The following is a 12481-nucleotide window of genomic DNA, read 5'->3' on the forward strand; positions in this document are numbered from 1 at the left end:
GCTCTTGCAGTCCGAGAGGCTGCAGAGGGAGGGCCCGGTCCAAACTGCCTCCCGTCCATGCTGCCCTCACCTTGCTGGCCACCTTGGGGGGCCTCTTCTTGTGGGGCACACTGCCCGCCCGGCTGAACTGGCTCCCTGCATGGCTGCAGCAAGAAGTCCAGGGTCAGAGGAGCCTCTAGGAAGGGGGTCTTGCCCTGCCTGGCCCACGCCCCCACCTGAAGGCGCCCGAGCTGCCGGTGGACTTGAGGCTGTCCAGCCGCCGCAGTTTGGCCAGCCTGTGGCTCCAACGCTCCAGCTCATCGATGCGCGTCTCCAGGTTGTCCGTCAGCTTGCACAGCTCCTTCACGGCACCCACATTCTCCATAAAGATGCGCTCCTGCCACAGGCAAGGAGCGCCATCAGCCCCCAGGAGCCTGGGCGATGGAGGGCAGGATGGCAGCCCCATAACCCGTGGCCATGTGGAGGCCCTCAAAGCCTCCCTGCCCTGGCCAGCCTGGGCTCCCCCACCCCTTGTGCCTGCCTCCAAAATGCACCCCCACCTCCACTGGGCCAGCCCTTTCCACCCCGTCAGAACACCACGGGCTCTCAGAGGCTCCCAGCCTCTCTGACGACAGTGGTGTCTCAGGCTTTGGCTCCCAACTATTCAGCCAAAACAGCACTTGGTCCCCACAATGAGTGGTGTTTCAGCTGACAGCCACCTGAGAAGGACTTGGCAGTGATTATCTTCAGCCTCCTTTTGAAGGAGAAGAAAACCAGACCCCATGAGCTCGCTCTCCCTGCTGAGCACACACCCATAGTGTTGCCAAGGCCCCTGCTAGCCATGGAGTGCTCACCCCCTTCCCTGGAGGGTGGGGCTGGGGCTCTGGGCACAGTATGAGAGGAGGCTGGGCGGCCTCGCCCCCTGCACCTCAGGGTTCCTGGTCTCTGAGTGGGAGATGAATGCCCTCCCGCTGGCCCCCCGCCCTGCCCGTCGGATCCCTCAGCCCTCCCCACCACAGACCTTGTTCACCACCAAGAAATTCTCTACGGTTTGTCCATTGGCAAAGACCATGTCTCCAGTGTCCTTCACGGCTTCAGGCAGGATCTCCTTCACTTCCTGCGCGATGACACCTGCGGAGTTGTGGGGGAGCCACTGGAGGAGGGCGAAATTCTGGGAGCTAGAGATTTGCGATCCAAGGAGCCCCGGAGCAGGGGGTTCCCATGGACAAGTGTTCAGAAGGTTGCAGTCCGGGCTCAGGTTGTAGGGTTCCCCAGCCTGACATAAGGCTGGATTCCTGGGAGTAAGGATCCAGGGGAAGTGGGCAGAGATAAAGGCAGGATTCACCTAAGACCGCGATGCCAGGACTTCCAGTGTCAAGAGGTGAGCTACTGGGCACCTGAGGAGGCCCCGTTTTCCAAGGGCTGAGGGGCAGGACTTCTAGAGGGTAGGATGTTCCAGTAGTTGAGGAGAGGGGCTCCTGGGAGTGGGGTTTCCAGGGGGCACGGTTACTGAGCCCCGAGGTGGCTGGGTTCCCAGACCCCAGCCCCAGTCCGCGCAGGCCGGTCCCTACCTGTCTCTGGCGCCGTGGCCTCGATGCCTGCAGTGGCTGCAAACTCCGGCTTGTATCTGTAGTGCACCAGCCGCATGCGCGAGATCCTCTTCAGCTGCTCCGTGGTGTCCACCTGAACGGGACCCAGGGCCCAGATTGAACCCCTCCCCTCCCGGCCCATCCGAAGTGGGCCCTGGAGCTCAAGACTGCGGCAACAACACAGGCCCTGCAGAGTGGCGCGGAGTCCTTACAACACCAGGGTCCCAGGATGGAGGGATGGAGAATTCGAGAGTTGCCTGCCTCCCCCAAGTCCTTCCGCAGCCCCGTAGTACCTCAGCCCCCGGCCCCTCCCGAGGGTAACTCGGCTCGCCCGGCCCCACGGCCCTGTCCTTCGCCCTCAGCCCGCCCCCACCTCCTGCACGTGCTCCTTGGCCCGCAGATCCGAGGGGTGCATGAGCGAGCCCATGACCTTGACGTTGCCGTGCACCACCAGCGCCTCATCAGGCCGGTCCGTGTTGATGCCCACGCGGCCATGGTGGAAGACGGTGTCAGGCACCTGCGCCCGCTGCCACAGCACGTCGCTGTCACTCTCAAACTGGCCTGGGTTGGAGGCCTAGCACAAGTGGGGGGGGGTGGGGAGCTGGGTCAGTCCCAGGGGAGGTGGGACGTGCAGTGCCCTGGGAAAAGGGGAAACCCTGCAGCCACCCCTCCGGCTCTAGCCAGAAAGTCTCATCCCACCACGCCCAACTTAACCTGTCCCTCCCATTGTGGCACCTTTCAAGTCACTCGTGGGATGGCAGAAGGCTATCCAGGTCTTATCCACCTCCACTCTTGTGAAGGAGACACTGTGGCTCTGAGGGTGGAAACTTGCCCGAAGCCACACAGCTAGTGCCTACCAGGGTCAGCACTTGAGCTCCCGACTCCCCAGTACCCCAGTATTTTTCCTGCGTGCTGTTTCTCCCCGCGCTGGGGACGACTCTTGATCCCCTGGGAGGAGGGAGCCCTCACCCTCACGATGATGCGCTCTGAGATCTGGGCAGCCAGCGTGTAGTTCTGGTTCTGTGCGTGGGCCTGGAGGGCCACCACCAGCATGAAGTACCTGGGGTGCACAGGGGTTTAGAGGCCCCCCGGGGTCTTGCCCCACTGGCCCCTGCCCGCCAGTCCCCCTTCCCATGTCTGATGTACAGTGCCCTGGCTCCAGCTCCAGCATCCCAGGGGCCGAAGGGCATTAACACCTCAGCCTACAGAGGAGGAACCTGAGTCTCCACTAGGGGGCAGAGATTCCCCAGGGCCTAGAGCTAAGGAACCACTGAGCTGTTCCTCCAGAGCCAGGCTTCTGCTTCCTCATCCTTAAATCCATTAGCCTTAGGTTTGAGTCTCAGGTCTCTTGCATAAAATGGGTCCGTCTGTGGGACACTGCCCCATGGGGTGGTGCCTTCCTGCCCCTCCTCCTCAGAAATAAGAGGGCCCGCCAGGGCAGGGCTCCAGCCTGCTCACCTCTGGTCAGGGTTGGGTTTGCCCTTCTTGCGCATGTTGTTGGCAGTGGTCTCACTGAAGTGCAAGCGCCCCACGGTCACCTTCGTGACCTGCTCAGGGGGCAGATTGACCCTGCAGAAGAGCGGCAGGGGACTCAGGAGGCAGGGAGGGCACAGATACTGTGGGTGCTCCCCAGCCCTTCCAGGCACCACCCCCTAGAGGGTCAGATACTCACGTGACAGGATTAAAGGGCCGCTTGCTCCGGTCAGACTGCGACTGTTCAATGTTGATGGACTGGTTCAGGGCCTCCAGCTGGGGGAGAAGCAGAGGCCGATACACATCAGGGCCGGGGTCCCTCCCTGGTTCTGTCTCCCTTTAGCCGCTCAGTCCAGGCCTGGCCCAGCCAGAGCTCCCCAGGAGGCGGAGGCATGGCCCTCCCCTCCATGAGGGCACCATCACATCACTGTCTCACCTCCATGTGCACGCACTCATGCATTCCACAGACACACGGCCCCCATGTCCACACCCCACATGCCTCCACCTTCGCTCACATAACCCTAGCCGACCTCCATGAACACCCACTCCCATCCAAACCCACACACCCCCCAGACCCTCTCCCACACCCACATCGCCTCAACCTCTCCATGCCATGCCAAGGTGCCAGGCCTGGCTCCCCACACGGGAGGAAACACACCTGGCCGTGCCCCCAGGAAGCTCAAGGGCTCCAAGTCAAGCACTCCTGGGGTGGGGCTAGAGGTTCCACAGGGAAGGAGCCTCAGGGCAGGTGTCCCTAAGGACCCAGGCCAGTAGCAGAGTGAATGGGAAGGTCAAGGAATCGTCTCCCAGGAGAGGAGGGATGGGCATTCTCAAGGCATCCCAGAGAGAGGGAGCTGCCTCAGGAAAGCAGGGGCTGTGTGAATGGCCACAACGGGTCTGGGACTGGAGTGAAGGGCTAGGTCCCAAAAGCCTTTGTGGCCTAAGCTTAGAAGTCAAGGCTTTGCTGGGAGGGCACCAGGTGCTTTGGAAGAATGGCTAGTATCATGCCCACCAGTGTCTCAGGGGGAACATGAGTTGCAGCCAAAGTGGATGCTGCTGTGGTCATTTAGATGAGGTGGGGGTTATGGTCTGGTCTGGGGAGAGCCAGAGAGAAGACAGGGGAAGGGGCCAGGGTGGGCAATGCTCTAGAGGAACAGCCAGGCCTGGTGCATGATGACGTGAGGGCAAGTGGGCCCCTGGAGCCCCACTCCCTGAGTGGGGAGCCCCGAGGGAGGGGTAAGATGACAGGGAGTTCATCTGGGGCTGGGGACTAAGGCAGCAGCCAGCTTAGGGCAGGGTCTCAGCTGAGGGCACAGACTTGGGGTCAAGGTAGAGAAGGAATCAGGAAGCATGGCTGAGAATGAGGAGCCTGACAGTTCGGGTGCAGGTACACTCACTTTGCCTGGAGGTCTTTCAATCTCAGGCGTTCCTGGCTCCCACCCTCCCCTCCTTGCTGAGCCCCAAAACCTGCCTTCACTCCATGCAGTTTCAGGTAGAAGCAGTCAAGAGGCTTGAGGCCTTCAGGTGTCTTGACATACTTGGGCTCACCCAGCATCCCGATGTACACTGTCACCTGGAAGTGGTTTTTCTTCTGGCACACGAAGGCGTCGTCGCCCACCGAGAAGTTGAAGCCCTTGTCAGCGTCCACACGGTAAGTGAGCATTGGCCTAGGGGCAGGTGAGGGTACTCGCTGGAGGCCCCCCCAAAGCCCGGCCTGGAATGTCCCTCCCACATGCCTACATTCCAAAGCAACTTCCTCTCTTGGTATCCCCAATCCTCAAACCACTCATGAGGCTGCCCCCGCCCCCCCGCACCACCACTGCTTCTCAGAAATGGAAACTGAGTCCCTGGAAGGATCTGAGCTCAGGGCTGCAAACTCTTCAGCCAATATTCTCTCCTCTGTGTAGCTTGGAGCAGCCCACCCTGGTGATGAGAGAATCAGGGCCAGAACCCCGAGGCCCCACCAGATGGGAGAGAGCTCCTGAGGAGGGGGCTTGATGGCCCCTCCTCACACTTGGCTCCTTCCCAGAACGCTGCCTGAAGACCGCTCCTCATGGGAGATGGGGTGAGAGAGGGTGAGAGGGGATGTGTCTGCAGAGCCTCACTGGCCTGACAGCTGGTTGCCATGGAAACGGTGGAACCAGGCGCCGGCTCTGCACTGGCCCAGCCCCTGTCCACTGGCTTGCTCAAGCCCCCAGAGTCCTCATTCTGACTCCTCCATCTGCCCAGGTGGGGAGAGGGGCACTCTGTGCAGCCCAGACCCAGTCTCAGTTTACCCATCTATTGCTGGGCAAGTATTCCAAGTATGGATCCTTTAGGGGACCTCTAGGTGGCAGGAAAGAGGGCAACTGTTAGCCCATCCTCACCCAGGTCCCCAGGCACAAGCGGTGCCCCTGATGCCCAGGAAGATGGACAGAAAATGACTCCAAACTTGAGGGAAGAGGCTTTGGGGCCTGGCTACCATCTATATAGGAAGGCCTGGGGTTCCACCCACCTGCCCACCCCAGGGGAACACCCACCCAGGAAGTATGCAGGCCACACCGGGGTTTCAGCTGCCAGCTTCCTGGCCTTAGGGCCTGAGATGGCAGGGCTGACCCCGAAAATATGGTAATAAGAGCAGGGGGGTCCTCACCAGGCCATAAGGGTGGGATCCCCGAAGACCTCCTCCCCCCAGGCCTGGCAGGGCCTCAAGGGATCCTTCAGCAACTTACAGCAGGCCGGATCCCCCCAACCCTGAGGGCTTCTGGCTAAGAATCCCACACAGCTGGGGAGCCCACCTCCAGGAGGCCACCCTGTCCAGGCCTGGCAGTGTCCAAAGGGAATCAGTGAGCCACACTCTCAGCCCCACTGGACTTCTGCGGGAGTGAGGGGAGTGGTCCCAGAGTGCTCTTGGCCTGGTCCCAGGAAGTGAATCTGCATGGGTGGGTGCTGAGGGAGAGCTAGGAATGCCCGGACAGCCTGTCCTCCCCCACCCCTTTGTCCCTCCCTCCAGGGAGGGGGCTGCTGCCAACACAACTTCCTGCTACCTTCCTGGAATGCAGGAGTGGGGGAGGAGGAGCCAGAAAATATCCATCCACCCACTTCTCTCTGACTTGACTCCCACTGGCCCCACCCTAAAGACACTGCCTTCTTGGGGAGGCCTCGGGCTGGCCCAGAAACTGGGAACCCTCAGTGCCAATCCTAGTTCCGCCCTGAGCCTGCTGTGCTTCTCTAAACCAGGAAGATGCTGCACCCTGTGTGCTCCCAGGCCCTGCTCTGGGACCCTGATGCCAGGGCTGGGGGTCCCCAGAGATGGTAACAGGAGGGGCGGGGTGTGGCAGGAGTCACTCACAGCTCTTTGTAGTTTGCATCGTACAGCGTGGCCCACTTGTTCTGCTGATGCGGTTGCCACTTGATGGACTGATAGTTGGGGTCCAGGTAGGAGCCGCTGAGGCTGTCATTGTCCTGCAGGAGACCTGGGAGGAGCAAGCACCTGTGTGGGCCCTGAGCCCCACTTCCCAACCCTGTGCCCCACACCCAACGTCAAGGGTCAGCTCCCTGTGAGGTTCAGCAGGCCAAGCACATACCTGGTGAGGGGGCACCTGGCGGGTGCCAAGGTGGCGTCTGGACCCGGGCGATGCTGAGGGGCAAGGAGCTGGGGCCAGGTGACAGTGGGCCCTGGGGAGGCCAGGGGGGTGATGGGGCGCGAGCTGGGTGTGGGGGCAGACTCGTGGTGGTCCCGGGCTCCTGTTTGATCATTCCATTCAGCATCTGGGTATTGAGGGTGTTGGGAGGTGATTCGGAGTGCTTCCTCTTCTTGGAGGGGTGTGTGGGGAGCCTGGGGGTGACACAGGCATGTGCCATGTGGGGGCTGGCCCTTTCTGAGCCCCCCTCCCCTCTTCACCCTGTCTCAGCAGGATATGCCCAATCCAGAGGACACCTCCTCCAAAAAGCCCTGGGCTTTACCTCTGTGCTCCCCCATTGCTCTGTAATGTCATTCTCTGTTTCTGTCACTCCTCTCTACCCCCCAGATTATTGAACCTGACTTGTCTGTGTGTCCCCATCCTGCCCAGCAATGGGCCTGGTGCACAGAGTGCTCAGAACTGTCTGTGGAATGAACAAGTCGGTCCTTTCCCTGTGGGGACATTCCCAGAGCCACCCTTCATAGTGGGGGCTCCAGGGAGAGCAGCCTCCATAGCTGCAAACAAGCCCCAGAGGGCACAGGCCACCGAGTCTGGGAAGGAGAGTTTCTTGGGAAGGAGGCTGTGGAATCTGGCCTTGAACTAAAGCTTTCATGACATCTCAGTGTGTAAAATAAACAGATAAAAGTATGATTTTAGGGGAGCCTGGGTGACTCAGTCAGCTGGATGTCTATCTTCAGTTCGGGTCGTGATCTCAGGGTCCTGGGATGGAGCCCCGCATCAGGCTGTCTGCTCAGCAGGGAGTCTGCTTCTCCCTCTCCGTCTCTCAAATAAATAAATAAAATCTTAAAAAAGATAATTCTACTGGTTGGAGTCTGAGTGGAAGCTTGGGTCCATGGCTAGAACTTCCTCCAGAGCCCCTGGACTCCATGAAAAAGGTTGGAAAGTCACTGGTGTCTGGGTGAGGGCACAGCTCGAGGTTCAAGTCCTGGCTCTGTCCCTTCCTAGTTCCATGACCAGGACAAACATTTCCTCCCCTGGGAACCCCAGTTTACCTCTCTGGACAGTGGGGCAGGCCATGCTCACCAAATCAGGTAGTCAGAGCACTTGGCTGTGGCTATATATCTGCAGCTGGCTGCTGGGTAGGCACATTCGTCACCTGGGGTCAGGGCCTTCTGCCCTCCTGGTTCACCCCTGTCCTGACGTCCCCCTCTGTCCTGCCTACTGCTGCCCTGGCCCCCCACCCCCAAGCCCACCTGCCCTGGTCTTACTCAGCTCCATGCTGCTGTAGCAGCTGGTGTAGCATCTGGGACTGCTGCGTATGGTGGAGATCGCTGGGCACGAGCCCCTGCCCCATGGCAGCATAGGGGGGCATCGGGGGCTCGGCCTTCATGTACAGGTCCCGCTGCAGGACGGGGTAGTGAGGCGGGGGTGGTGGGGGGCCCGGCAGGTGGGCCGGAGGTGGAGGTGGGTGCTCTAGGCGGGAGGGCACTCCCACGTGGCACAGGGTCTCGGGGGTTATGGTACGCAGAAGATGGGGGTCTGCGGGAGAGATGGTGGGGAGCCGGGAATCAGAGCCCCATGTCACTCAGGTTCCCAGGCACCAGCTCGGCCCCTGGCAGGGTCTCTTGATCTCCACCTCCTGAGCCGAGCCCCGGGGGCTGCCCTCCCATCAACCCCGTGTGGGAGGAGGGCTGGGCAGCCTGAGGTTGGCCACTAGAGGCTCTGGCAGGGAGACCAGCCCCCGTCCAGGGGGTGGGCAGCTTTCTCCTTCCCCGCAGGCCCGGCCGCCCAGCTCCCTGGCGAGGGCCCGCGGCCCAGCGGCCTTCCCGGGCCCCTTTGAGGCCTGAGCCTCCTCTGGGCCTGAGGACGGAGCCTCTAGGGACCCCCAGCACAGGCCAGCAGCCCCTCAGGCCAGCCCCCCAGCTCCCTTTGTTCCCCAGGAGGCATTCCAGAAATGTTTTTGGTAAGATAAACAGAACTCTTGACCCTTCTCTGAGCCGTGGGGAGACAGCCGCCCGGATCCTTCTGCTTTTGGCCACCTGGGGGCCGCTGCAGCCCTGCCCCCCACCCGGCCAAGGGGAGGTGGGCCCAGGAGGCCAGCGGGGCCTGTATGCAGGCTGCACCCACGGCCCCCCCAGCCGTCCACTTACCGCCAAAGGGCGCGTCCATGATGGCGCAGGCGGGCAGGCGGGTGGCATCACCAGCAGGGACACTTGCTCAGAGGCAGGGCCAGGCTCCCCACCCGCCCGGGGGGAAACAATAGCCAGCGCCGGGGAGTATTTGACCAGCGATAATCTCAGCCTGTTGGGCAGCCGCTGGCCCCCTCCCTCCCGCGCTCCCTCCCTCCCGATAAGGCCGCCCCAACCACTTGCCCAAACCCCAGAGGGGGAGGGCGGTGCCCGCTGGACTCACCATTCACCTGCTGGGGGGAGTAGGCCTCGGAGCCTGAGTCTGGGGGAGAATCCGGCAATGTGCTGCAGGGGCGGGAGGAAGGGGCTACTGGGCAGGCCGCTCTTCTGTGGGGCAGGGTCCCTGGGACCCCCAACGCTGGAGGCCCTGAGGTTCCCTCACTCCCACCCTTGGGGCATTGTGAGCCACCTGGGAGTGCCAGGCAGGGCCTGGGGCTGAGGTGTGGGTGTGGGGCCTTGGGCAGCCCCTCAGACCTACTGGGCACTTGGGGACCAGAAACCAGTGTTTCTGATGACGGCACAGGGATTCACGGAGCAGGGGCCAGGTCTGCTTCTGCCTTCCCACACCCACTGAAGCCCCACTTTCTAGAAAGTCTAGAGGGGCTCTAGGGGGCTCTAGAGGGCTGGGCTGTCCCACCATGGGCAGGTATGGGCTGGGCAGGCAGCCAGCTCCACCAGGCCTGGGTTTATTTTTTTCTTTCAGGTTTTGTTTTATCAGCGGTTCAGGCAAAAGAACAAACTCAACCCTGAGAGATCAACAAGTCCTGGGTGAACCTGCATGCACCCGGTGAGGGAGGCTGCAGCCAAGCGGGGACCCAGCTCTTTGGCCGTCCTGGTCCTCACGTCTGGAGAGACTGCCCAGGCACCATCTTCTGCCTGCTCCCTGTACAGGGCCGGTGGGTTTGCTGGTGTGTCAAGATCCCTTCCCCTTCTGTGGGACCTCATGTTCTTTCCCCATGACTCCTCATGCTCCTCGATTTGGTGATTTATTAATAACTCCCCAACCCTGCCCCAGCCAGCCTGCAGGATCCACAGCAGGAGGGATGTGTGTTCATCTTGTTTGGCACCTAGAACTCGTCCAGGCAGGGGCAGGGGCAGGAAAGGGCTCTGGGTCCTGCCCAGGGAGCAGCCCGGGCCCTGTGGTCTCTGTGTGGTTCTGGGCAAGCCCTTTCTCTCCCTGAGCAACGGCCTCAGTGTGCCGTTTGAAGCCTGCTGAGGGTCAGCCCAACTTTACTTGCAGGCCAGCTGGTTTTGGGGTCCCCTGGGAGCTGTTGCTGGAGAGGGCTGATAAGCTTACACAACGAGAGCCACGGGGCAACAGCAGCAGGTACCTAGCAGGTGCTCATAACTTGTTAATTCTCTTCCCTCTGTCTTTGCCCTTCGGGGTCTGGGCTTAGGGACAGACTCTCACCGGACGTCTGTCTCCTGTGGCAAAAGTTCACCCCTAACACCCCAACTCGCCTCTGCGAATAAGCCAGGAGAAGCTATGGTACCCCCGACCCACACTTGCTGTGGGCCTCCTCCCCTTATTTCCACCATCCTGGAGGGAGACACGTTTTGAGGTCACTCTACAGCTGCGGATGCTGAAGCCCTGACTGGGGCTGTGGGTTCCCAAGCCAGAAGGTTGCAAATGGTGGAGCTGGAGGTGGGGCCAGGCTGTGGAGACAAGTGTCATGCCTCCCACACTCTATTATTCTTCTACCCAAAGACAGGGTCCCCTGTTCCTGCCCCAGGCTGAACCCAGAACTTTCTCGAGCCCCTCTGCAGAACCCAGCAGTCCCATGTTCCTGCCTATCCTTATGAGCACGTGTCTGTGGCTGGGATGGTGGCCGCCTGCTTCCTTTGGTCACAGCCAGACCCAGGCTGAGCCCCTGGGTCAGGCCACTGGTGTGGACCCCTTGGAGAGAGGATTGAAGGGCCTGGAGGCTGGCTTGGGTGGGGGAAGCTTCAGGTACCGTATCTGTGCCATTGGCGGCCAAAGCAAATAGCAGCTAAATGCACGAGCGGATGGGCCTGGGGCAGTGAGGGGACCCCGTGTGCCCTCTGTATGTACGCATGTATGTACATGCACGTATCAGGACAGGTACTTAGCTGAGTCTCCAGCTATGTACTCTCCCATCCCCTCTTTACAGAGCTGTCAGAATTTCCTAGCACTTACACCAGCCCTCATCAACCCGCTGCTGCTCAGAATCCTCTGTGGCTGCCCAAGGCCTCAAAACAAAGTCATGAGTCCCTCCTCAGCCACTTTACCTAACCAGTCACCACGGCCAGGCCAGGCCGCTGCCAGCACCTCCCAGACCCACGCCCGACCCCCTCATTCCAGGCCCTCACTCACCCTGGGGCATAGGGAGCCTTGGGCTCTGCCTTGATGGGGGGCCCAGAGGCCCCCAGGAAGGGCTTAGGAGCGCCACTCATAGCATTATTGTTGCAGTTGAGCGGGGTGCTGTAGCTTGGGGCTGGGAGGGAGCCATGGCGCCCTGGGGAGGGTCCACCCCCAGGGGGGCTCAGGTGGTGGCCCCCGCTGGAGCCTGGGATGGCTGGAGGCCCGTGGGGGTAGGAGGCTGCACTGGCTGGAGCAGAGATGTCAGGAAAGCAGCTGTGGAAAAAGGAAAAAGCTCAGTGTCCACCAGGACCCCCGCCCCTCCCAGACTCCCCCTCTGCAGGGCAGCTCAAGGAGACAGCAGAGGAGTCAGCAGATGGGAATAGAGGGGGAGGAGCTTGCAGACTGGGGCTCCATCACCTGTCTGGTGAAAGGTGGAGGCCAGAGGGGGTGGGGGTGGGGCCACTCACAGGTCAGAGGCATCCTCCTTGCTGATGTACTCCTCCAGGATGCTGGTGTCTATGTTGGAGGGCTCCAGGGCACCGTTGATGTCGTGGCCTATAGGGAAGGGGCAGGCATGAGCTAGGCTCCCCAAGACCCCTAGGCCTCTGGGCTCTGCCCCACAGCTCTCCCCAGGGTGGGCCCTCCAAAACCCATGCCCCCAAGCTCCTCCCCACCTGTGTATCCATGTGGGGGGAGAGTCCTTCAGGGCCCAGCACCTGATGCCCCTCCAGGAGGAGGGGAGGAGCCCAGAGTGCAGATCTGGGACAGACAAGCCATTTCCTGGGACGTAAGTCCTTCCTGTCTGTAAAATGGGGTAATCGGGGACACCTGGGGGGCTCAGTGGTTGAGCGTGTGCCTTTGGCTCAGGTCGTGATCCCGGAGCCCTGGGATTGAGTCCCACATCAGGCTCCCCATGGAGAGCCTGCTTCTCCCTCTGCCTGTGTCTGCCTGTCTCTGTGTCTCTCGTGAATAAGTAAATAAAAATCTTTAAAAAGTGTGTGGGGGGGTAGTCATCCCAAGGTCTTATGGGGTGCTGTGAAGAGTCAATGAGATACTTCCTTGAAATGAGTGCCCAGTGGATGCCCACCACCCTTGAATGCTGGACCCAGACTCAATGACCCTGTCCTGCCCTGCCTCCTTCCAGATGGCCCACCTGGTGGGCACCAAGGAACCCAAGGCCTGGCTGGGCTGAATCACATGTCCTGAAGGTCCCATGGGCCAGGGGAGCCTCCTGCACCCCAGGCCCCAGTCGCAGATACCCAGGGAGTGGGGCCTGGACTCAGCCTACTGCCTAGCTCATCACCC

The 12481-nt window shown here is 61.2% G+C and overlaps 1 protein-coding gene across 7 annotated transcripts in view; it reads right to left on the reverse strand.

Annotated features, from left to right (window-relative positions):
- The window catches only part of MYRF (myelin regulatory factor), a 33217-nt gene that overhangs the window by 8684 nt on the left and 12052 nt on the right, over positions 1 to 12481 (reverse strand). For 6 of the 7 annotated variants that reach the window (XM_041721958.1, XM_041721954.1, XM_041721960.1 and 3 more), the window contains exons 2-16: positions 11644 to 11731; positions 11189 to 11449; positions 9077 to 9138; positions 7933 to 8203; positions 6608 to 6858; positions 6373 to 6496; positions 4513 to 4708; positions 3241 to 3317; positions 3027 to 3137; positions 2538 to 2628; positions 1942 to 2142; positions 1551 to 1662; positions 1001 to 1110; positions 216 to 376; positions 71 to 143 (exon numbers count right to left, since the gene is read on the reverse strand). In XM_041721958.1, the coding sequence (XP_041577892.1) occupies positions 71 to 143; positions 216 to 376; positions 1001 to 1110; positions 1551 to 1662; positions 1942 to 2142; positions 2538 to 2628; positions 3027 to 3137; positions 3241 to 3317; positions 4513 to 4708; positions 6373 to 6496; positions 6608 to 6858; positions 7933 to 8203; positions 9077 to 9138; positions 11189 to 11449; positions 11644 to 11731 (2189 nt within the window). The other variant, XM_041721959.1, reaches the window with a different exon arrangement.

This window comes from Vulpes lagopus, chromosome 11, assembly GCF_018345385.1.
Source record: "Vulpes lagopus strain Blue_001 chromosome 11, ASM1834538v1, whole genome shotgun sequence".
Lineage (NCBI taxonomy): Eukaryota > Metazoa > Chordata > Mammalia > Carnivora > Canidae > Vulpes > Vulpes lagopus.